Source organism: Scyliorhinus canicula, chromosome 10 (genome assembly GCF_902713615.1).
Source record: "Scyliorhinus canicula chromosome 10, sScyCan1.1, whole genome shotgun sequence".
NCBI classification, from domain to species: domain Eukaryota; kingdom Metazoa; phylum Chordata; class Chondrichthyes; order Carcharhiniformes; family Scyliorhinidae; genus Scyliorhinus; species Scyliorhinus canicula.
The window spans coordinates 188400529-188426618 of NC_052155.1; the positions used below are offsets into that span (position 1 = coordinate 188400529).

The window sequence follows — 26090 nt, forward strand, 5'->3', positions numbered from 1 at the left end:
TGGAGCAGATCAGTGTGCCGTTTCAAAGTTAAAAGTTAACTTTTAAACACTACTCCAACTTGCATTTGCCTAGCGCCTTTTATTCTTGCAAATTGTCTTGAGGCATTTCCAAATTGGGAGAGAAGGTTTTGACAGCCATTTAAAGAAGACATTAACACAGGTGATGAAAGGTTTGGCTTTGAGGACAGAGGGTTAGGGAAGGAAATCCGGAGCTGAAAACCACCTGGCATTTAATGAAATCAGAATGGAGGCCACAGCCTGACGCCTGTTAAGCGCCAGAGTTTAGAAAACTTAAAGTATATTATGGAGTTCACATGACCTCTAACTGTTTATTGATTTTGGCTGGGATGAGCACAAGAGCCTGCTTTTCAGGTGTTTTTCTTTGGACTTCTCAGGCATTTTAAATCAAAAAACAAGCTTTATTATAAGAATTTAGTTAACATTTGTATAAACACACACAGCATAAATATCCCACACAGCGACAGTAATTTATGTATAACCCGTAATGAATTCCCCATGAACTGTTCCAATTTAAGAACAAAATCCAAGTAAAACCAGAAACCCCTTTTCAAAGGTGTGGCCCAACACACGGCACTCTGACTGGTATAAGACTTGTTAGTGATACTCTGTCCCCTTTCCAAACAGCAGGTTTGAATTCCTTCCAGAAAACAATTATCTCTTTTAAGTTATCAAGTAATCTGGAAACAGCTTTTAAAATGAAGAGAGAGACACTTCTTCCAACCTGTGCAGTTCAATCCAGTCCAAACTCAAAGTGAAAGTAAAACTCAGAGCCACAGCCCAGCTCCACCCACACAATGACTTCACTGAAGCCATGTGATAAGACAAAAACCTTTCTTAAAGAGACACTCCCATGGCACGTCGTTCAGCACTGGTCCCCACAAGCAGGGTCCAGGCGGAATGGCACTTGGGGGAGTCTCCCAGGGGATCGGAGGCCCCCAGGTTGTCAGCCTATGGGCAGGGTGGCACCCTATCACTGTTGGTGGCACCTGTGCACCTTAGCACTGCCAGCCTGGCACCATGGCAGTGTCGCCCTGATAGTGACACCTAAGTGCCAACCTGGCACTACCAGGGTGCCCAAGAACCACTGTCAGGCTGGAAAGGGCACTGCCAGTGTGCAAGGATGGCATTCTGCCTGCGCTGGGGATCGTGACTGGGGGTGCCCTGCCCGTGTGAGGTGGGGTGCTTGGGGGCCACGAGGACCCCCTTATAGATGGGTTAGGGCATGGGGGGAGTGACTGGGGGTTGCTTCGGGGGGTTGGGGGTCGAGAGGTCGGGGTGCCTTTTAAATATGGCCTCCCGATCTCTCCCTCCACTGAGGAATAGCAACAGAGTTCCGTTAGATAGCTGGGTTGTTCATAGCGCTTGAAGAGCTGGGAATGGCCTCGCTAATCCCATCCAGAATTGACTCTGATATTGTTTGGTTAGATTGCGCCTCCTGTCTGCCCTCAGACGTGATTCATTATTTGAAGATCCGAGAATTCTCCCTGATTTACTGACCAAAATGTATCCCTTAACCAAAACTGATCAACACGTCATTATCCCATTGACATTAGTGGGATCTTGCTGTGTGACATTTGGCTGCTGCACTTGCTACATTTTCAACGGTGATGACACTTCACTAATGGACTGGGAATCACTTTGGGATGTTGGAGGTGATGAACAATAGTGTGGCCCTTTGTCATATCTGTGGCTCTTGCCATCTATCTATTTTTTTAAATTCAAAGTACCCAATTCTTATTTATTCCAATTAAGGGGCAATTCAGTGTGGCCAATCCACCTACCCTGCACATCTGTACAAAGTATCATGGTTAGAAAGAATATGGGCGGATGGTCAGGATTCTGCAATAATGGGGCTAAGTCCACACGCCGTCATGAAAACTGGCGCCAACCACTCCACCGGCGGCAACGGCCCCCCGAAAGTGAGGAATTCTCCACTTTCTTGGGGGCTAGGTTGATGCCGGAGTGGTTCCCGCAACTCCAGCTGGCGCCGAAGGGCCGCGCGAGTTCGCGTATGCGCGGACCGGCAGGCGTATTTCTGCACATGCGCAGAACGGCCGGCGTATTTCCCTTCGTAAGTGGATCATTGACGGCCCCCGGGCAATATGGCGTAGCCCTACAGGGGCACACCGTGGGGCCCCCTCCAGGGTCGAATCCCCCCCCCCTCTCCCCCGCACCCTCATCTGCCAGGTCTCGCCGTGCGTGAGATGAATAATTCACGCCGCTGGACTAAGCAAAACTGGACGGCAACTCAGCCCATCGGGGGCCGGAGGGTCAACGGCCCCCAACCGGTGTGGCGGGAATCCCGCCGGCCAGAGAATAGGGCAGCCGGCATCGGGGCGGGATTCGCGCCTCTCCGGTAAAGGAATCGACAGCAAGAAGGAGACATGGGGATAGGTAACCGATAGCTTGGTGAGAAAAGTAGATTCTCGATGACGATTCAGCCAAGTTAAGGCGAGTCATTGCTGAAGGAATAAGCAGAAAGTTCAGAGAAAGGATTGTATTGGGGATTGATAGGACTGAGAAATCAGAAATTGTTAGAGAGGGAATCATGGATGTGTAGGTAGTTAGGGACTGGCATCGGAGGAAAGGCAGTACAATCGGGCAGGAACAGATTAGGACTGAACTCTTTCTGTATCTTGGGGAGGGTAGAAGCAAAAGGACTGACAACATTGATGGTGGGTGGGGGTGAAGTTAGGCAATTTGGACATTTTGAGTTCTCCCTCTGTGTACCCGAACAGGCGCCGGAATGTGTGGACTAAGGGCTTTTCACAGCAACTTCATTGCAGTGTTAATGTAAGCCTACTTGTGACACTAAAGATTATTATATTATAAAGCTGCCAGCAGTCCAGAAAATAATAATAGTTAATAATAGTAATAGTTAAGAATAATAATAGCTCAGCTGCAACCACCCTTTTTTTGGAGACAATCAGTCCACTTGGATCAGCTTTCATTGTTGTCTAAGTTGGAGAACGGAACTAGTGCTTGAGGAAGTACTGTGTTCACCAAATTCCCCTATCCTGTCACGCTGACCTACATTGCTCCCAGTCTTCCAGATGCTCTCTAAAGAAATTCTCACCCTTGTAATCAAGTCCCTCCAAGGCATCACTGCTCCTTATCTCTGTAACCTCATACTAACCCTCGGTCTCTGCGCTCCTCCAATCCTGGTGTCTTGTGCCTCCCATCGTTTCTTCCCTGCCAGCCGTGCCTTTAGTGGTCTGGATCCTATGCTCTGGAAGCCCCACCCCAAACCCCTCTTTTTTTACCCCCTGCCCTCTTTAATTTTCTCCTGCTTTCAAACCTTATTCTTTCACCAAGCCTTTGGTCAAGCACCCGTGCTGATATCAGCGCGGGTGATTCAGTGCCAATTTGGCTGGACAATGCACCTGTGAGGAGATTGGATCTCACATTTTGAAGATCTGAATGCTCATTGTTGAATCTGGAAATTACCTCGTGGAGTTTTTTTAAACAGATAAATTGCAATACCCGTCTTTACTTTGATGGTTTTAAATTGCCATTGGTCGTAAAGAATTTCAGCCTCGCCTTGTGAGCGTTTAATACGATGTAGCAGCAAGTGCACAACTCCTAATACAAAATGAATTATATATGATTGGAAATGTGCAGGAGATGCCAGCTGACTGCAGCTGCTTCCCATTTCAGTACCTGGTGAGTCTTTTGGTCGGCAGGTCATGTTACAGTTGTATAAGACTTTGGTTAGGCCACATTTGGAATACTGCGTACAGTTCTGGTCGCCACATTACCAGAAGGATGTGGATGCTTTGGAGAAGGTGCAGAGGAGGTTCACCAGGATGTTGCCTGGTATGGAGGGCGCTAGCTATGAAGAAAGGTTGAGTAAATTAGGATTGTTTTCGTTAGAAAGACGGAGGTTGAGGGAGGACCTGATTGAGGTCTACAAAATCATGAGAGGTATAGACAGGGTGGATAGCAAGACGCTTTCTCCCAGAGTGGAGGACTCAATTACTAGGGGTCACGAGTTCAAGGTGAGAGGGGAAAAGTTTAAGGGAGATATGCGTGGAAAGTTCTTTACGCAGAGGGTGGTGGGTGCCTGGAATGCATTGCCGGCGGAGGTGGTAGAGGCGGGCACGATAGCGTCATTTCAGATTTATCTGGACAGATACATGAACGGGCAGGGAGCAGAGGGATACAGATCCTTAGAAAATAGGTGACAGTTTTAGATAGAGGATCTGGATCGGCGCAGGCTGGGAGGGCCGAAGGGCCTGTACCTGTGCTGCAATTTTTCTTTGTTCTTTGTTCTTTGTTGGTTTCCTTCAGATTGTCTGCAAGGAAACCTTCACATTGTGAAAACTCAAATGTTGCAGCGAGATTTGCAAGCGCGCTTTCTAACAAATTTCTTTTCCCTTTGCTTCTTTTAATTTCCAGGATGTAAAATAGAGAATTGTGATACATGTTTCAGCAAAGACTTTTGTACAAAGTGCAAAGCTGGCTTCTACTTACACAAAGGTCGATGTTTTGAAGAATGCCCTGAAGGGTTTGTACTATGTCAGGAGCACATGGAATGTGTGGGTAAGTGATTTTATGTAACACCCCTTCGAGAGGGGGTGGTGTCTGTTTCAAGCAGTTGATTCCGTTTGAGATTATTAATACCGCTTGTCCAGTTTGATAAATTAAATTGTGTTTTCTTGTGATTTGTGCGTGTGTGTGAGAGAGAGAGAGTAAATGTGTGTTGCCGACTTGCCGAAATCAGATCATTAGTCCATACAGTGATTGTGACATACACTTGTTGTGATTCAGATTTTTTTTGATGTTGCCAGCAGTGTACACATTTGTACAGAGAATTTGTCAGAAAAAGTTGCAGCAGGCAGATTGAGCATCTGTAACAGATAACGCAGGCACTACCTTTGCCTTCTCACATGGTTGCAGATTAATGAGCTGCGGTGCATTGCTGTCTAACTGATATTTGTGCACAGTTGTGTTTTCTTTCACTATATTCAATCCCTAATTATGTTTGTTTGTGTTGTGAGTTCAGATGACTGCGAGGTTGGACCATGGAGCAATTGGGGAACGTGTATAAAAAACAACAAGACATGTGGCTACAAATGGGGCCTCGAAACCAGGACACGACAGATTGTGAAAAAGCCAGCAAAGGACACGATACCCTGTCCTACTATTGCAGAATCCCGGAGGTGTAAAATGGCAAAAAGACACTGTCCAGGAGGTAAGACACTCTCACCGAAAACCTACAAATCTTTCATACTGTGCGATACCTGACAGTTTAATGGCAATAATTGTGAAGAGTGCTCAGCACCATCCGCCACCCCTTGACATTCAATGTCATTACCATCGCTGAATCTCCCGCTGTCAACATCCTGGGGCTTACCATTGGTCAGAAACTGAACTGGACCCAGACATATAAATACTGTGACAACCAGGGCAGGTCAGAGGCTGCGAATCCTGTGGAGAGTAACTCATCTCCTGATCCCCCCCAAAGCCTGTCCACCATCTACAAGGCACAAGTTAGGAGTGTAATGATATACTCTCCACTTGCCTGGATGAGAGCAGCTCCAACAACACTCAAGAAGCTCAACACCATCCAAGACAAAGCATCCCCGCTTGATTGCTCCCCCTTCCACAAACATTCACTCCCTCCCCCACCGTCGCACAGTGGCAGCCGTGTGTACCATCTACAAGATGCACTGCAGTAACTCACCAACGTTCCTCAGGGTGAACCTTCCAAACCCACGACTGCTACCATCTAGAAGGACAAGAGCAGCAGACACATGGGAACCCCTCCACCTGGAGGTTCCCCTCCAAGTCACTCACCAGCCTGGAAATATATTGGCCGTTGCTGGGTCAAAATCCTTCACTGTTGCTGGGTCAAAATCCCGGAATTCTCTCTCTGACAGCACTGTGGATGTACCTACACCTCATGGACTGCAGCGGTTCAAGAAAGCAGTTCGCCATCACCTTCTGAAGAGCAATTAGAGATGGGCAATGAATTGTGGTTTTGTCAGTGCCACGCAATGTCCTTTGAATGAATTAATTTTTAAAAATCACTTTGTGTATTTATCCTGCAACTTTGCGAAGACTCAGTTTAAAGATGCACTGAGTCACTGGGCATTTTCATTTTTTTGTGCTTTATCTCTTGAAATGAAATGAAAATCGCCTATTGTCACAAGTAGGCTTCAAATGAAGTTACTGTGAAAATCCCCTAGTCGCCGCATTCCGGCACCTGTTCAGGGAGGCTGGTACGGGAATTGAACCGTGCTGCTGGCCTGCCTGGGTCTGCTTTCAAAGCCAGCGATTTAGCCCTGTGCTAAATCAGCCCCCAGGTGTTGGCCATGTGGATTTAGAATCTGGTGGCTGGGAAGTAGGTGCTGGTTGGTTGATTTCGACTTGGTTCCTGACAGTGCTGGGCCGCCTTCAGGTGGAATCTGTGATCTTTGTCCTTGGTGTTCGCTGGCCGGGCATAGCTCAATGTGGGGGCTGAGTTCATGGGAATCTCAGGTGGCTGGAATCGAGTAAAACCCCAAAACTACTTCATTGTCCTAGGCACATGCTAAGGAAAGCAGTTGACAAATAAACATGAAGTTTGTTCAACCCCTGGCATTCGGAAGTACCGTTCTCTGCTGTCCCTTATTGATTGCAGAGAGAGAGAGAGAGAGAGATCCCAACTACTACGAGTACCTCCCAAATGTGCAGAAGTGACTGGCAGCTGACATGTGTACCTGGCGTCAGTTGAACTTTGACTGTCGGGTGTTTCATAAGAGTTTCTGAACATCAGTTTGTTCGAGACCAGGCGAGCATAGACCTTGGGGAACGATATGGGATTTTAATAAAGAGTTAATGAACTGTGTGCTCATGGAGGTGGGATGTCTGCACAAACATATTGAAATTGTTACAGCTTCTCATTCTCAATTTCACCGACGTCACAAAGCAAAGACTTTCATTTCTATAGCGCCTTTCATAACGACAGGAAGTGCTTCGCGCCCAATGAAACGTTTTTGATGTGTAATTTGTGCACAGTGAGATCCCACAAACTGACTGTGATCACTCCAAGATGTTGGTGGAGGGATGAATATTGAGCAGGACACCGGGGAGAAGCCTTCTGTTCGTCTTGAGGTGGTGCCGTGATTTACATTCACCTGAGGGAGGAGCTGGGGTCTTAGTTTAATGTTTGATTGGAAAATGTCTTGTGATGTTTTTCTAGGTCAGAGAGTTTGTTAGAAATGCAAATTCGACCCCTTTAATTGTACTTTGAGTGTAGAATTGCCTTGAGTGTGTTTCTGTTGCTACCCACTTTGTAAACAGAGTTTTCTTACCTTGAAGCTGAAAGCAGTTTTGATGTTGTTTCTGGATTTGCAAGAATACTGAGCAAGATGTAATATTCCAGATTTTAAAAAACATCCCAGACATTTGAGAAAAACATATTCCATCTGCCTACAGATACCACCAGGTACATCTCCACAACATTCCTGTGCAGTAAACTCTTGTCCAAATGCATGTGTCCCACTCTCTCTCCTCTCTTACCCCCTTCTCCCTCCCCCCCTCCTGTTCCTTCCTTCCATCTCCCCCACCCTTTCCTGTTCCCCCCCTCCCCCCCTCTCCTTTGCTGTTCCTTCCCTCCCTCCCCCCTCTCCAACACGTCCAGTGGGGAATATATGGCACTTCTCCTGCAGATCGCATCATCCATTACACCATTTGGAAATAATTTGAAATCATTTGTCATCATCTTGAAATGTAGCCAAAACAAGTGCCTGCTGTGTGGACCATAGGCGCTGGGGGTTTTAATAAAAAATGAGAAGGCCATTGGGAAATATTGTAAGCTGTGTGTAGATTTAACCAGCGAATGATCAAACTGTGGTGGATGGGGTTGGATGCTGGCAAATGTGAAGTCATCCACTATTGAACCTAGAACAGGCGATTTTCACAAATGGTGAAAATCTAAAAACATTGTAAGCGCAAAGAATCATAGAATTTACAATGCAGAAGGAGGCCATTCAGCCCATCGAGTCTGCACTGGCCCTTGGAAAGAGCACCCCACTTAAGCCCATGCCTCCACCTTATCCCAATAATGCACCCAGCCTTTTTGGACACTAAGGGCAATTTATCACGGCCAATCCACCTAACCTTCACATCTTTGGACTGTGGGGGGAAACCGGAGCACCCGGAGGAAACCCACGCACACACTGGGAGGATGTGCAGACTCCGCACAGACAGTGACCCAAGCCGGAATCGAACCTGGGACCCTGGAGCTGTGAAGCAACTGTGCGAACCACTGTGCTTCCGTGCTGTCCTAATTCTTGGGGGGTTCAGGTACGCACATCTTCCGGATGCCATTACCAGGTACAGAAAGTAACCCAAAAGGCTGATGGACAGTTGGCATTTATACTGAGAGTAGAATTTAATGAGAAAGAACATAGAACATAGTCACACAGGAGCTGTACAAAGCTCTGGTTACACCACAGCTAGTGAGACGTTCTGGGCATCGCACCTGAGGAAGGATAGGCTGGCCTTGGGGAGGATTTCCCAGAATGATACCCGGACTTCAAGGGTTCAATTGAGGAAAAATTAAACACATTAGGGTTGTACTGAAATTTACAAGATTAATGGGTGATTTGACCAAAGTTTCAGATATTAAGGGGAACAGTTAGTGGAGAAAAAGATAAACTATTTCTAGTTGGGAAATGTAGGATAAAGGGGCAATGCCTTTGAAATTAGAGTCAGACCTTTCAGGAGTGAAATTGGGCAAGACTTTTACACAAAAAAAGGGTGGAGTGGCACGGTGGCACAGTGGTTAGCACTGCTGCCTCACAGCGCCAAGGTCCCAGGATCAATTCCAGCCGAGGGTGACTGTGTGTGTGGAGATTCCACTTTCTCCCCGTGTCTACGTGGGTTTCCTCCGGGTGCTCCGGTTTCCTCCCACAGTCCAAAGATGTGCAGGTTAGGTGGATTAATCATGATCAATGCTCGATTTACAGGCATTAGGTTGGGCAATGGGCTGAGGTAGGGTGCTCTTTTGGAGGGACGGTGCAGAGCCGATGGGCCGAGTGGCCTCCTTCTGCACTGATCCTATGGAGAAGTTTGAATTTCTCTTCTAGAGACTGTTACCTTCTGGTGCGTTGCAATAATTGAGTCAATGCACTAGAGAATGTCTAGTTTGTGACTGGTTAAAGATTTATTACATTACAATAATGTGGGAAAGACAATAATACTACTACTGCTAAACTATGAACTGTTGATAACTAAAATATGAGAGCTAAGACAAAACACAACTATCCACGATGGTTCCTAACCCCAGACTCCTCGAGGCAGCAGTATCACGTGGTACATCTCTAATGCCACCTGCTGGTTGGAGGTCTGACATGTTAACAAAGAGAATTGCTTATGCATATCAGTACATCCTTTAGAGTTTAACAAAATTAACATACATCATTTAAATCAAATATCATACAAATGATATGCATAACATAACAATTCCAATAATTTACATTTTCAGTGTCCATTACAGATTCAGTCTGCCTGGCTTCTTTCGTTGTCTGGTGGACCTTCTAAGCTGTTGTTGATTCGCTGAATCTGGTGGGCATTCTAGTGGTACTGACAATGTTTCTGGTGGAATTACCTCACTGTGTCCATCTTAGAACATAGAACATAGAACGATACAGCGCAGTACAGGCCCTTCGGCCCTCGATGTTGCACCGACATGGAAAAAAACTAAAGGCCATCTAACCTACACTATGCCCTTATCATCCATATGCTTATCCAATAAACTTTTAAATGCCCTCAATGTTGGCGAGTTCACTACTGTTGCAGGTAGGGCATTCCACGGCCTCACCACTCTTTGCGTAAAAAACCCACCTCTGACCTCTGTCCTATATCTATTACCCCTCAATTTAAGGCTATGTCCCCTCATGCTAGCCACCTCCATCCGCGGGAGAAGGCTCTCGCTGTCCACCCTATCTAACCCTCTGATCATTTTGTATGCCTCTATTAAGTCACCTCTTAACCTTCTTCTCTCTAACGAAAACAACCTCAAGTCCATCAGCCTTTCCTCATAAGATTTTCCCTCCATACCAGGCAACATCCTGGTAAATCTCCTCTGCACCCGTTCCAAAGCTTCCACGTCCTTCCTATAATGAGGCGACCAGAACTGTGCGCAATACTCCAAATGCGGCCGTACCAGAGTTTTGTACAACTGCAACATGACCTCATGGCTCCGGAACTCAATCCCTCTACCAATAAAGGCCAACACACCATAGGCCTTCTTCACAACCCTATCAACCTGGGTGGCAACTTTCAGGGATCTATGCACATGGACACCGAGATCCCTCTGCTCATCCACACTACCAAGAATTTTACCATTAGCCAAATATTCCGCATTCCTGTTATTCTTTCCAAAGTGAATCACCTCACACTTGTCCACATTAAACTCCATTTGCCACCTCTCAGCCCAGCTCTGCAGCTTATCTATGTCCCTCTGTAACCTGCAACATCCTTCCGCACTGTCTACAACTCCACCGACTTTAGTGTCGTCTGCAAATTTACTCACCCATCCTTCTGCGCCCTCCTCTAGGTCATTTATAAAAATGACAAACAGCAACGGCCCCAGAACAGATCCTTGTGGTACGCCACTCGTAACTGAACTCCATTCTGAACATTTCCCATCAACCACCACCCTCTGTCTTCTTTCAACTAGCCAATTTCTGATCCACATCTCTAAATCACCCTCAATCCCCAGCCTCCGTATTTTCTGCAATAGCCGACCGTGGGGAACCTTATCAAATGCTTTACTGAAATCCATATACACCACATCAACTGCTCTACCCTCGTCTACCTGTTCAGTCACCTTCTCAAAGAACTCGATAAGGTTTGTGAGGCATGACCTACCCTTCACAAAACCATGCTGACTATCCCTAATCATATTATTCCTATCTAGATGATTATAAATCGTATCTTTTATAATCCTCTCCAAGACCTTACCCACCACAGACGTTAGGCTCACCGGCCTATAGTTACCGGGGTTATCTCTACTCCCCTTCTTGAACAAAGGGACCACATTTGCTATCCTCCAGTCCTCTGGCACTATTCCTGTAGCCAATGATGACCTAAATATCAAAGCCAAAGGCTCAGCAATCTCTTCCCTGGCTTCCCAGAGAATCCTAGGATAAATCCCATCCGGCCCCGGGGACTTATCTATTTTCACCTTGTCCAGAATTGCCAACACTTCTTCCCTACGCACCTCAATGCCATCTATTCTAATAGCCTGGGTCTCAGCATTCTCCTCCACAATATTATCTTTTTCTTGAGTGAATACTGACGAAAAGTATTCATTGAGTATCTCGCTTATCTCCTCAGCCTCCACACACAACTTCCCACCACTGTCCTTGACTGGCCCTACTCTTACCCTAGTCATTCTTTTATTCCTGACATACCTATAGAAAGCTTTTGGGTTTTCCTTGATCCTACCTGCCAAAGACTTCTCATGTCCCCTCCTTGCTCGTCTCAGCTCTCTCTTTAGATCCTTCCTCGCTTCCTTGTAACTATCAAGCGCCCCAACTGAAACTTCACGCCTCATCTTCACATAGGCCTCCTTCTTCCTCTTAACAAGAGATTCCACTTCTTTGGTAAACCACGGTTCCCTCGCTCGACCCCTTCCTCCCTGCCTGACTGGTACGTACTTATCAAGAACATGCAATAGCTGTTCCTTGAAGAAGCTCCACATATCCAGTGTGCCCAACCCTTGCAGCCTACTTCTCCAACCAACACCTCCTAAGTCATGTCTAATGGCATCATAATTGCCCTTCCTCCAGCTATAACTCTTGCCCTGCGGGGTATACTTATCCCTTTCCATCACTAACATAAAGGTCACCGAATTGTGGTCACTGTTTCCAAAGTGCTCACCTACCTCCAGATCTAACACCTGGCCTGGTTCATTACCCAAAACCAAATCCAATGTGGCCTCGCCTCTTGTTGGCCTGTCAACATATTGTGTCAGGAAACCCTCCTGCACACATTGTACAAAGAACGACCCATCTAATGTACTCGAACTATATCTTTTCCAGTCAATATTTGGAAAGTTAAAGTCTCCCATAACAACTACCCTGTTACTTTCACTCTTTTCCAGAATCATCTTCGCCATCCTTTCCTCTACATCCCTAGAACTATTAGGTGGCCTATAGAAAGCTCCCAACAGGGTGACCTCTCCTTTCCTGTTTCTAACCTCAGCCCATACTACCTCAGAAGAAGAGTCCCCATCTAGCATCCTTTCCTCCACCGTAATACTGTCCTTGACTAGCAGCGCCACACCTCCCCCTCTTTTGCCCCCTTCTCTGAGCTTACTAAAACACCTAAACCCCGGAACCTGCAACAACCATTCCTGTCCCTGCTCTATCCATGTCTCTGAAATGGCCACAACGTCGAAGTCCCAGGTACCAACCCATGCTGCCAGTTCCCCTACCTTATTTCGTATACTCCTGGCATTGAAGTAGACACACTTCAAACCACCGACCTGAACACTGGCGCCCTCCTGCGAAGTCAAATCTGTGCTCCTGACCTCTATACTCTCAATCTCCCGTACCCAAAAACTACAATCCAGGTTCCCATGCCCCTGCTGAATTAGTTTAAACCCCCCCAAAGAGCACTAACAAATCTCCCCCCCAGGATATTGGTGCCCCTCAGGTTCAGATGTAGACCATCCTGTCTATAGAGGTCCCACCTTCCCCAGAAAGAGCCCCAGTTATCCAGAAATCTGAATCCCTCCCGCCTGCACCATCCCTGTAGCAATCTTCAGATTGTTCACTTTCTTCTTGTTCAGGTTGTGTTGGTTTGGTTAGACAGAAACTGTCACATACATCATCTGCTGACAGTGAAGTAACAGGTTGTTGAATCTTTAACAAAGCTCTCCTGCTCCTCCTGAGTACTTGTCCTTGTTCTGTGATGACTGTATATGACTTTAGACCTCTCTTTTGCATGACTTTCGCACATTTTGCCAGCCATCAGCATCTTCCACCCTGACTGTGTCATTTTGTTCTAAAGGTTGTAGATACCTGGTTGACCTGTCAGAGTATCTCCTCTGCTTCTTCTTTTGGGGCTTCAGTTGATTTGCTATTTTACGACTGGTTGGCTGATTCGAAAGATATGGCAACGTTGTTCTTATCTTCCTATTCATCAATAACTGAGACAGTGATAAACCATTGCGCAACCATTTGTGGGCAACATGGTAGCACAATGGCCTCACAGCGCCAGGGTCCCAAGTTCAATTCCCAGCTTGGGTCACTGTCTGTGCGGAGTCTGCACGTTCTCCCCGTGTGTGCGTGGGTTTCCTCCGGGTGCTCCGGTTTCCTCCCACAGACCAAAGACGGGCAGGTTAGGTGGATTGGCCATGATAAATTGCCACTTAGTGTCCAGAAAGGTTAGGAGGGGTTATTGAGTTACGGGCATAGGGTGGAAGTGAGGGCTTAAGTGGGTCGGTGCAGACTTGATAGGCTGAATGGTCTCCTTTTGCACTGTATGTTTTATGTTCAACAGTGATGCTTGCTAACTGAGCAATTCCATATAAGGATCATCCTGGCTGTCCATTGATTTATTCAGTAACTGATTCACAATTTGTACACCTTTCTCTGCCTATCCATTTGACTGTCGGTATAAAGAACAGGATGTGATTATAGAACATAGAACAGTACAGCACAGAACAGGCCCTTCGGCCCTCGATGTTGTGCCGAATAATGATCACCGTACTTAAACCCACGTAACCCGTATACCCGTAACCCAACAATCCCCCCATTAACCTTACACTATGGGCAATTTAGCATGGCCAATCCACCTAACTTGCACATCTTTGGACTGTGGGAGGAAACCGGAGCACCCGGAGGAAACCCACACAGACAGGGGGAGGACGTGCAGACTCCACACAGACAGTGACCCAGCCGGGAATCGAACCTGGGACCCTGGAGCTGTGAAGCATTTATGCTAACCACCATGCTACCGTGAGGCCCCACTTTGTTTGAAATCGTACTTCTGCGCAAATTCCCTTCATTCCTGCCAACTGAAAGATGGACTATTGTCACTGACGACAACCTGTGGAATGTTATGACGAGCAAAGATAGCCTTAGTATGCGTGATGACGCACCTGGCTGACAAGCTGGATAACTGTGCCACTTCAAGAAAGTTTGGGAAGTCGTCTATCACCAACAAATATTCCTTTCCTTTGAGATAAAACCAGTCTATCCCTGCTTTCTGCCATGGAAGTGACGGCCATCTTCATCGGTTCCTTCACTTGTCTATGTTGGAATTTTTGACATGTTGCGCACTCATCTGCCATCCTTTGACTGTCCTTGTTGACCCCTGGCCAATATACTGCGTCGTGTGCCATTCTTTCACACTTTGCAAATCTGAGGTGGCCCTCATGAATTTTTTGTAAAATTTCAGCTTGCAGACACTGTGGTATTGTTACTCTTTGTTGCCTCAGAAGAAATTCATTGGCTACACTTAGTTCTGCTCGAATACTGCGATGCTTTATGCATGACCCTTTTGGCTATCCCTTGTTGAGATTCTTGATTATCATCTGCAGAACTTCATCCTTTTTGATTTCCTCGATTATTAGCTTTGATTTTTTTACCAGACACCTCCAGTGTCTCTGTTATCAGATTGACATGCACTTGCACATCTTCTTCAATATGGTTGTCTTCCAGCACAACTGTAGCTCTTCATAGCGCATCTGCAACTACGATGTGCTTGCCTGAATGTAAAGGAGATCAAAATCGTACTGCTGGAGCTTCATCATCATTCTCTGGATGCGTGGTGACATCTCACTTAAATTTATTCTGACAATGGCTACTAATGGTTTGTGATCTGTTTTGACCAGAAAAGTTGGTAGACCATACACATAGCTGTGAAACTTCTCCAAGCCATTAACTAGTCATTCCTTCTCAATTTAAGCGTATCAACGCTCAGAATCGGGCAGATGCATAGGCAACTGGCTTCCAAACCTCTCCATCTCCCTGCTGTAACAACACTGCACCTAACCCATCCTTCAACACATCAGTCGAGATTTCCGTTTTTGGGTCGGGTCAAAAAATGTTAGCGCAGGAGCTGTTGTCAAAGCTGTCTTCAGAGTAAGCCATTCTTGCTCATACCTCTCTGACCATTCAAAAATATTAGCCTTCTTTCTAACTTCTCCCAGCATGTTGTCTTGGCAGACAAATTTGGAATAAATTTGCCTATAACGTTGATCAATCCTAATATCCTGAGAACTCCTTTCTTGTCTGACGGGCGTGGCATATTCATTGGATAAAAGCAAATTACTGCGGATGCTGGAATCTGAATCGAAAGGGAAAATGCTGGAAAATCTCAGCAAGTCTGGCAGCATCTGTAGGGAGAGAAAAGAGCTAACGTTTCGAGTCTGATGACTCTTTGTCAAAGCTCAAATGTATCCTTTGACAAAGAGTCATCAGACTCGAAACGTTAGCTCTTTTCTCTCCCTACAGATGCTGCCAGACTTGCTGAAATTTTCCATCATTTTCCCTTTCGTGGCATATTCATTATTGGCTGCATCTTCACTTGATCGGGCTGTACGCCTTGAGCAGACAACTTGTCCCCCAGGAACGTGATTTCTTTAACGCCAAATTGACACTTGGCTTTGTTAAACCTGAGCTCATGCTTCTGAACACCCTGTAGTACATAGAACATAGAACATAGAACAGTACAGCACAGAACAGGCCCTTCGGCCCTCAATGTTGTGCCGAGCCATGATCACCCTACTCAAACCCACGTATCCACCCTATACCCGTAACCCAACAACCCTCCCCATTAACCTTACTTTTTTTAGGACACTACGGGCAATTTAGCATGGCCAATCCACCTAACCCGCACATCTTTGGACTGTGGGAGGAAACCGGAGCACCCGGAGTAAACCCACGCACACAGGGGGAGGACGTGCAGACTCCGCACAGACAGTGACCCAGCCGGGAATCGAACCTGGGACCCTGGAGCTGTGAAGCATTTATGCTAACCACCATGCTACCCTGCTGCCCCAAGAGTACTTGGATGAGTCTGTCGTTGTGTTTTTCCTTTGTAGAACCCCATACTATAATATCGTCAACATACACACCAACTCCTTGAATACCTTCCACAATGTGCTTCATTGCCCTGTGAAAGATTTCAGATGCAGATATTATCCCAAAAGGCATTCGAAGAAAACAGAAGCACCCAAATGGTGTGTTAAACATACCATACTTTGTACTCTCTTCATCCAATTTGTGTTGCTAAAAACCCTGGAATGCATCTGGTTTACTGACATTTCATAGAACACAGAACATAGATTTTGCTCGTAATTTCTTCACATTTTGGTATTGGATAGTGTTCTTGCTTGATATTGGCACTGAGGTCTTTAGGATCCGTGTAGATTCTTAAATCGTTATTGCATTCAACATGCAAGCCATTGAATTTACCCCCCTATTCATTATTCGATCAAGTTCAGCTTTCAGCTGATCCTTTATTGGTGCTGGTACTCGCCTTCGATCATGTATTACAGATTGTGCGTTATCCATAAGGAGGAGGTGTGAGCAATTCTGGAAAGTGTGAAAGTAGATAAGTCCCCTGGGCCGGATGGGATTTATCCTAGGATTCTCTGGGAAGCTAGGGGGGAGATTGCTGAGCCTTTGGCTTTGATCTTTATGTCGTCATTGTCTACAGGAATAATGCCAGAAGACTGGAGGATAGCAAATGTTGTCCCTTTGTTCAAGAAGGGGAATAGAGACAACCCCGGTAACTATAGACCAGTGAGCCTTACTTATGTTGTAGGCAAAGTCTTGGAAAGGTTTATAAGAGATAGGATTTATAATCACCTAGAAAGGAATAATTTGATTAGGGATAGTCAACACGGTTTTGTGAAGGGTAGGTCGTGCCTCACAAACCTCATTGAGTTCTTTGAGAAGGTGACCAAACAGGTGGACGAGGGTAAAGCAGTTGATGTGGTGTATATCGATTTCAGTAAAGCGTTTGATAAGGTTCGCCACGGTAGGCTATTGCAGAAAATACGGAGGCATGGGATTCAGGATGATTTAGCAGTTTGGATCAGAAATTGGCTCGCTGTCAGAAGACAGCAGGTGGTGGTTGATGGGAAATGTTCAGCCTGGAGTCCAGTTACTAGTGGTGTACCACAAGGATCTGTTTTGGGGCCACTGCTGTTTGTCATTTTTATAAATGACCTGGAGGAAGGCGTAGAACGATGGGTGAGTAAATTTGCAGATGACACTAAAGTCGGTGGAGTTGTGGACAGTGCGGAAGGATGTTGCAAGTTACAGAGGGACATAAATAAGCTGCAGAGCTGGGCTGAGAGGTGGCAAATGGAGTTTAATGCAGAAAAGTGTGAGGTGATTCATTTTGGAAGGAGTAACAGGAAGACAGAGTACTGGGCTAATGGTAAGATTCTTGGTAGTGTGGATGAGCAGAGAGATCTCGGTGACAATGGACATTGATCCCTGAAAGTTGCCACCCAGGTTGATAGGGTTGTTAAGAAGGCGTACGGTGTGTTAGCTTTTATTGGTAGAGGGATTGAGTTTTGGAGCCATGAGGTCATGTTGCAGCTGTACAAAACTCTGGTGCGGCCGCATTTGGAGTATTGCGTGCAGTTCTGGTCGCCTCATTATAGGAAGGATGTGGAAGCATTGGAAAGGGTGCAGAGGAGAATTACCAGGGTGTTGCCTGGTATGGAGGGAAGATCTTATGAGGAAAGGCTGAGGGTCTTAAGGCTGTTTTCGTTAGAGGGAAGAAGGTTAAGAGGTGACTTAATAGAGGCATATAAGATGATCAGAGGATTAAATAGGGTGGACAGCGAGAGCCTTTTTCCTCGGATGGTGATGGCTAGCACGAGGGGACATAGCTTTAAATTGAGGGGAGATAGATATAGGACAGATGTCAGAGGTAGGTTCTTTACTCAGAGAGGAGTAAGGGCGTGGAATGCCCTGCCTGCAACAGTAGTGGACTTGTCAACACTAAGGGCATTTAAATGGTCATTGGATAAACATATGGATGATAAGAGAATAGTGTAGATGGGCTTTAGAGTGGTTTCACAGGTCGGCGCAACATCGAGGGCCGAAGGGCCTGTACTGCACTGTAATGTTCAATGTTCTATGTTCAGTTGAATTCGGTAAGTAAATGGCACGACAGTGAAACCCTGAAACATTTCTGGAAATGCTTGTCTTATTGAATCCACCGACACACTGAACGCAGTCAAAACACAGTCAGCGCTGTATACTCTTTTGACTAATTCAAGTGTTGCTTGCAAAAGCTTGCACACCCAGTAGCGATTCACGATCTCTGGCTATAATTGAAAATTTCACTCTATGTATTCTATCCTTGACTTGAACTTCAAGCTCACACACACCTGGAGTATTAATTCACTGGCCATTGTAATATCATAAAAATACCGGTCTGTTCAAAATCTTGGGTTTCATTCTCATCGCTTCACTATCCGAGATACCGATAAGATTGGCTCTCGCTCCTGTGTCGATTTTGACATTTATCAACGTCTGATTGATTAGTAAAGGCACTGTCCAGTTATCTTAATTTATGATCAAAACTTCATTATCATAGCTTCTGATTTTCTTTGAAGATCTTTTATTTTGCTTGGCCATGTTGGGCCTGTCTTCATTAGAGATAACATCTATGAAGAAGCTAACTTCTAAATTAGTTTCGCCAATGGCATTTATAGATTTTGCACTTTGACTTTCTTGCTGGAAAAACAGTTTAGCAAAGTGTTTTTTGTCTTTACACTTTGCACACATTTCCCCAAAGGCAGGGCATTGCCTTTGCAAATGCTTGTTTCCACACCGCTTACACAAAATGGTGGCATTTGGCAATCACTTAAAATGGCCGCCGCTGTTGAGACCACGTTTTCCTTTAGGTTGCATTACAATGTTTGTGGCGTCGGTTTCATCCTCGATTTACGCGCCTAAACTTCTCATGTTTAACCTGTTGATTTTCTGCACAGCTGACTCGCTGGCATGGCAACTTTTTATTGCATCTTCGAGCAGCAGCTCATTGTCCCTCAAAAGACGTTCCGCACTTTATCGTCCTTTTTTATGCCAAATTCAATTTGATCCCTGATCATTGCTGACTGTGATGTGCCAAAATTACAAGTCTGAGGCTTTAACTGTAAATCTGTGAGTGAACTGTCGAACGACGCGACTGCCTGCTGCGCACACGTTCTGAAAATGTACCTTTCATTCCTCTTCGGGGTACAATGTTCATCAAACTTTTTAACGACTGCATTAAAGTTTTCTCTATCTGCCTCTCTTTCAAATACAAATGTATCAAAGGTCGGTGAGGATTCTTATGTGTGGCAAACCACCGCCAGTCTGGGCCCTCTCCCAACGATTACAGGAGAGATTTTCCTGAGGAGATACAGAGAGGGCTTAGCCACACACGTGGTTCACAGTGGTGGGTGGGGGGGGGGGGTGAAGAAAGGGTTTGGTTGGGGTTGAATGGAGAGGGGGTGGAGGGAGGGATGGGGGTCTTATGGAGAGGTCTCGGGGGGTGGGGGTGGGGGGCATTCACTCGTGCTGCCCCGTGGAGGCCGTTGGCCTTTTTCAGCACTGGAGGCCAGTCCTCCTGATCATGCTCCTGGCGCTCACAGCCGTTGCCACCTCATCCCAGGCAGTACTGGCTGCCCTATGGTGGATCCTCAGGGGCCCTCAGGGGAACAGGACATCCCTCCTGGCCTCCTCGGAGCCTCGGAGCCTCCCCAGGTGAGCCTCCGTGAACCTTGGGGCTGGCCTCCTCGGACCCATTGTTGCGAGCTGGCTGGGGTTGGCTGAGCAAGTGCAGCCTAAGTGCTGCTTGACCTTGTTAGTGGGCGGGGCTGGCGAGTGCAGTGCCGGCGAATCAGCTGTTGAGCCTTCATTTGCGATGAGAAGCCTGTATATATCGATCCCTGCCCATCGCTAAAGTAAACGTAACTGAATTGTGGTCACTATCACTAAAGTGCTCACCTACCTTCAAATCTAGCACCTGTCCTGGTTCATTACTCAGTACCAAATCCAATGTGGCCTCGCCCCTTGTTGGCCTATCTACATACTGTGTCAGGAAACCCTCCTGCACACATTGGCCAAAAACGGACCCATCTAAAGTACTCGATCTATAGCATTTCCAGTCAATATTTGGAAAGTTAAAGTCCCCCAGAACAACTACCCTGTTACTTTCGCTCCTGTCCAGAATCATCTTTGCAATCTTTTCCTCTACGTCTCTGGAACTTTTCGGAGGCCTATAGAAAACTCCCAACAGGGTGACCTCTTCTTTCCTGTTTCTAACCTCAGCCCATACTACCTCAGTAGATGAGTCCTCATCAAACGTCCGTTCTGCCACCGTAATACTGTCCTTGACTAACAATGCCACACCTCTTCCTCTTTTACCACCTTCCCTGAGCTTACTGAAATATCTAAACCCCGGAACCTGCAACAACCATCTCACTCCCTCTGCTCTCGCATGCACACTCTCTCCCTCTGCACTTGCACTCTCTCTCTCTCCCTCCACCTCGCATGCACTCTCTCTCCCTCTGCTCTCGTATGCACACTCTCTCCCTCTGCACTTGCACGCTCTCTCTTCCTCCACCTCGCGTGCACACTCTCTCCCTCTGCACTTGCACGCTCTCTCTCCCTCCACCTCGCATGCACACTCTCTCCCTCTGCACTTGCACGCTCTCTCTCCCTCCACCTCGCGTGCACTCTCTCTCCCTCTGCTCTCACAAGCACTCTCCCCCCCTACCCTCGCATGCACGCTCCCTCTACTCTCACGCTTGCGCTCTATCTCCCTCTGATCTCACACGCCCTCTATCTCCCTCCAACAATATGTGATATTGAGCAAAGGTTTGGTGAGACAAAGAGGTTCTGAGGAAGGGAGGAAGCGGGGGTTTGTGCTGTGGGAGCTGAAGGCTCCAATGGTCGAGTGATTAAAATTGGGGATGAGAGGCCAAACCTGGAGGAGTGAACAGGTATCGGGGGAGCTATGGGGCTGGAGGAGGTTACAGAGAGAGGGAGGAATGAGATCTTGGAGGGATTTGAAATCCAGGATAGGAATTTAACACTCAAAAGCAGAAAGTTATCACCTGGAGTTGGATAGAATTTGGAGACTTTGCACAAATAGAAGTTCATTTGATGGGAATATTGTCAAAGATCTGACACATAATGCTCTCCAGCGACATCTCTCCACAAATACAGGACAAATAATACCGGCATTTTTAATTAGAAGCTGCACCAGAATGATAGAAATTGTCAAATATGCAGTAACCATATAATAACGCTGGATCTTTTGAGCAAGTATTAGATTGACACTTCAGTATGTGTTTTGAATGAGGTAACTCGTTGGCCCCTTGGAGGTGTGTTGTATCTGGAATGGAAACCAGCCTGTGTTTTCTGATGTTTAACGCTGGGTGGAGAATTTGTTTCGGTTTTGAAAAGGTGTGAGCAGCCAATGCTTCACTGCCACGCCTCGAACCGCTCTCTTACTAGCTCTGTGTGTGTTGTGTGTGTGCGCGTGTGTTTGAGTTTGTGAGTGTGTGTGGTGTGTGTGTGGCGTATGTGTGTGGCGTGTGTGTGCGTGTGATAAACAAAGAACAAAGAAAAGTACAGCACAGGAACAGGCCCTTCGGCCCTCCAAGCCTGTGCCGACCATGCTGCCCGTCTAAACTACAATCTTCTGCACTTCCTGGGTCCGTATCCCTCTATTCCCATCCTATTCATGTATTTGTCAAGATGCCCCTTAAATGTCACTATCGTCCCTGCTTCCACCACCTCCTCCGGCAGCGAGTTCCAGGCACCCACTACCCTCGTACATCTCCTCTAAACCTTGCCCCTCGCACCTTAAACCTATGCCCCCTAGTAATTGACCCCGCTACCCTGGGAAAAAGTCTATGACTATCCACCCTGTCTATGTCCCTCATAATTTTGTAGACCTCTATCAGGTCGCCCCTCAACCTCCGTCGTTCCAGTGAGAACAAACTGAGTTTATTCAACCGCTCCTCATAGCTAATGCCCTTCATACCAGGCAACATCCTGGTAAATCTCTTCTGCACCCTATCGAAAGCCTGGTGATGTGTGTATGTGGTGTGTGTTTGTGGCGTGTGCGTGTGGTGTGTGTGTGTGGTGTGTGTGTGGTGTGTGTGTGTGGTGTGTATGCGTGTGTGGTGTGTGTGTGTGGTGTGGTGCATGTGGGTGTGTGTGTGGTGTGTGTGTGTGGTGTGTATGCGTGTGTGGTGTGTGTGTGTGGTGTGTATGCGTGTGTGGTGTGTGTGTGTGGTGTGGTGTGTGTGTGTGTGTCCGTGTGTGTGTGTGTGGTGTGTGTCCGTGTGTGTGTGTGGTGTGTGTGTGGGTGTGTGTCCGTCCGTGTGTGTGGTGTGTGTGTGTGTGTATGTGTGTGTGTGTGTCTGTGTCCGTGTGTGTGTGTGTGTGTATGCGTTTGGTGTGTGTGTGTGTGGTGTGTGTGTATGCGTGTGGTGTGGGTGTGGGTGTGTGTGTGTGTGTATATGCGTGTGGTGTGGGTGTGCGTGTGGGTGTGTGTATGCGTGTGGTGTGGGTGCGCATGTGGGTGTGTGTGTGGGTGTGTGTGTGTATGCATGTGGTGTGGGTGTGGGTGTGTGTGTGTATGCATGTGGTGTGGGTGTGGGTGTGGGTGTGGGTGTGTGTATGCGTGTGGTGTGTGTGTGGGTGTGTGTATGCGTGTGGTGTGGGTGTGCGTGTGGGTGTGTGTATGCGTGTGGTGTGGGTGTGGGTGTGCGTGTGGGTGTGTGTGTGTGTGTGTATTTCTGTGAGTGTGTGAATTGAATGACTATTGGATGCAGTCAGCAGGGAAGTTTTAGTTTTGATTTTAGTCCCTGTCTAATCCAGGACATTGCAGAAACGAGCTTGGAATCCTCGGCAAACAATCGTTCTGCAGTATTCCCTTCATCTGATGACCCAACTTAATTTGATAATTCCGCCTCGGAATGATGACATGTGGCCCAGATATTTCCACAATGTGACCGATTCGCAGGAAGGCTGAGCCACATTGAATTAAGAGTGTCTTTAGTTTGACTTAATGGTTTCCGTGACTACGCTGCAGGTGTGACCCGATCGACGAGCCAGGCCCATTGATCGGACTATTTTCAACACGTTTTGAGAATAGCTGTCAGCCTGGTCCCTGAACCATATCAGCTTTCACTCTTCCCTCAGCAACACAGATTCTGATGCTGGCTCGTTGGGGTTGTCTCTTCAGAATTCCCTGTGTGCTAAGCTTTAAAATGTGAAAACCTGCTGCATATCAAAAATTCCAGCTCAATTTAATCACAAGTGGATGTCACATAAACTCCAAGAACCAGGTGCGGGATTCCTGGACCCCCCCCGCCGGGTCAGAGTGGGTGGGGGGGGGGGGGAATCTGGCCCCGGGAGGGGCCCCCATGGTGGCCTGGCCTGCGATCGGGGCCCACCGATCTGCGGACGGGCCTGTGCCGTAGGGGGGGAACTCCTTCCTTCCACGCCGGCCCCTGTAGGGCCCAGCCATGGCTGGCGTGGAGAAGACACCCCGCTGTGCACGCGTGGAACCACGCCGGCGGTTCTGCGCATGCGCTAACTCGCGCCAACCCCTCCGCTGCCGGCCTAGCCCCTGGAAGTGTGGCTGAGTCCGCAACTTCCGGTTGGTCCGACGCTGGAGTGTTACGCACCATTTATCTACGCTGGCGTCGGGCCATCGCGTGGATTCGGGAGAATCCCGCCCCAGATGTTGAAGAAGTATCTGCTGAAGTACCTTGCCAGCTGTGGTTCAGGAGGTGACGCACTCGCCCCGGGGTCAGTAGGTTATGAGGCACACGGGCCCACTCTCTAATGGAGAATCCCGGCGGCGGGGTGAAACAGAAATGTGGCGGGGCGGGGCGGAGAATGACGCCCATTGTTTGTGGAGATTCCTACCTTCCTGTAGCCTGTTACACACCCTCGCAAAAAGATACTGGGGTGGGGGGATATTCCATCACTGTCCTTTGGGGGGGTGGGAACAGCAAAGGGGGAACTCTCCCTCCGTCCCCCCCACCCAAACTTTAAAAGTCGGGGTCCCCACTTACATCTAATCGAATAGGCATATCAGCTGTTTCTGCCTGCTTCTCCCACCCCCCACCCCCCACCCCCCTCCTCCCCATGTTAGATTGTCCATCCGCCCCGATTTTAATCACACCAGATTCGCCACGGCACGCAGCTGGCGAACAGCCCCCGCTGCAGCCATACTGCCCTCGGGAGAGAGGGTCATGCCCCTTTCTGAGGGGGGGGGGGTTTCCGTGGGGGAGGTGCCGGGGGTTTCGTGGTGGTGGGGGGGGGGAGGGGAAGTTCCCCTGTGGGCCATGATTTGTTGTTGGTGGCGCCCGCCCCATCACTTTTTTCCCAATGTCAGACAATATGACGGGTGAAGCTGGCAGCTCAGTGATGGGTGTAGCTGGCAGCTCAGTGATGGGTGTAGCTGGCAGCTCAGTGATGGGTGTAGCTGGCAGCTCAGTGATGGGTGAAGCTGGCAGCTCAGTGATGGGTGAAGCTGGCAGCTCAGTGATGGGTGTAGCTGGCAGCTCAGTGATGGGTGTACCTGGCAGCTCAGTGATGGGTGAAGCTGGCAGCTCAGTGATGGGTGTAGCTGGCAGCTCAGTGATGGGTGTAGCTGGCAGCTCAGTGATGGGTGTAGCTGGCAGCTCAGTGATGGGTGTAGCTGGCAGCTCAGTGATGGGTGTAGCTGGCAGCTCAGTGATGGGTGTAGCTGGCAGCTCAGTGATGGGTGAAGCTGGCAGCTCAGTGATGGGTGTAGCTGGCAGCTCAGTGATGGGTGAAGCTGGCAGCTCAGTGATGGGTGAAGCTGGCAGCTCAGTGATGGGTGAAGCTGGCAGCTCAGTGATGGGTGTAGCTGGCAGCTCAGTGATGGGTGTAGCTGGCAGCTCAGTGATGGGTGTAGCTGGCAGCTCAGTGATGGGTGTAGCTGGCAGCTCAGTGATGGGTGTAGCTGGCAGCTCAGTGATGGGTGTAGCTGGCAGCTCAGTGATGGGTGTAGCTGGCAGCTCAGTGATGGGTGTAGCTGGCAGCTCAGTGATGGGTGTAGCTGGCAGCTCAGTGACGGGTGTAGTTGGCAGCTCAGTGATGGGTGTAGCTGGCAGCTCAGTGATGGGTGAAGCTGGCAGCTCAGTGATGGGTGTAGCTGGCAGCTCAGTGATGGGTGAAGCTGGCAGCTCAGTGATGGGTGTAGCTGGCAGCTCAGTGATGGGTGTAGCTGGCAGCTCAGTGATGGGTGTAGCTGGCAGCTCAGTGATGGGTGTAGTTGGGAGCTCAGTGATGGGTGTAGCTGGCAGCTCAGTGATGGGTGAAGCTGGCAGCTCAGTGACGGGTGTAGCTGGCAGCTCAGTGATGGGTGTAGCTGGCAGCTCAGTGATGGGTGTAGCTGGCAGCTCAGTGATGGGTGTAGCTGGCAGCTCAGTGATGGGTGTAGCTGGCAGCTCAGTGATGGGTGAAGCTGGCAGCTCAGTGATGGGTGTAGCTGGCAGCACAGTGATGGGTGTAGCTGGCAGCACAGTGATGGGTGTAGCTGGCAGCTCAGTGACGGGTGTAGCTGGCAGCACAGTGATGGGTGTAGCTGGCAGCTCAGTGATGGGTGTAGCTGGCAGCTCAGTGATGGGTGAAGCTGGCAGCTCAGTGATGGGTGTAGCTGGCAGCTCAGTGATGGGTGAAGCTGGCAGCTCAGTGATGGGTGTAGCTGGCAGCTCAGTGATGGGTGTAGCTGGCAGCTCAGTGATGGGTGTAGCTGGCAGCTCAGTGATGGGTGTAGCTGGCAGCTCAGTGATGGGTGTAGTTGGCAGCTCAGTGACGGGTGAAGCTGGCAGCTCAGTGATGGGTGTAGTTGGCAGCTCAGTGACGGGTGTAGCTGGCAGCTCAGTGATGGGTGTAGCTGGCAGCTCAGTGACGGGTGTAGCTGGCAGCTCAGTGATGGGTGTAGTTGGCAGCTCAGTGATGGGTGTAGCTGGCAGCTCAGTGATGGGTGAAGCTGGCAGCTCAGTGATGGGTGTAGCTGGCAGCTCAGTGATGGGTGAAGCTGGCAGCTCA

At 48.2% G+C, this 26090-nt stretch overlaps 1 protein-coding gene across 1 annotated transcript in view; it reads left to right on the forward strand.

The window, feature by feature from the left end:
- The window catches only part of rspo2 (R-spondin 2), a 150397-nt gene that overhangs the window by 75833 nt on the left and 48474 nt on the right, over positions 1-26090 (forward strand). Inside the window, exons 3-4 of the mRNA XM_038810364.1 lie at positions 4420-4563; positions 5027-5215. Coding sequence (XP_038666292.1) covers positions 4420-4563; positions 5027-5215 — 333 coding nt within the window. The remainder of the gene's footprint in view (positions 1-4419; positions 4564-5026; positions 5216-26090) is intronic.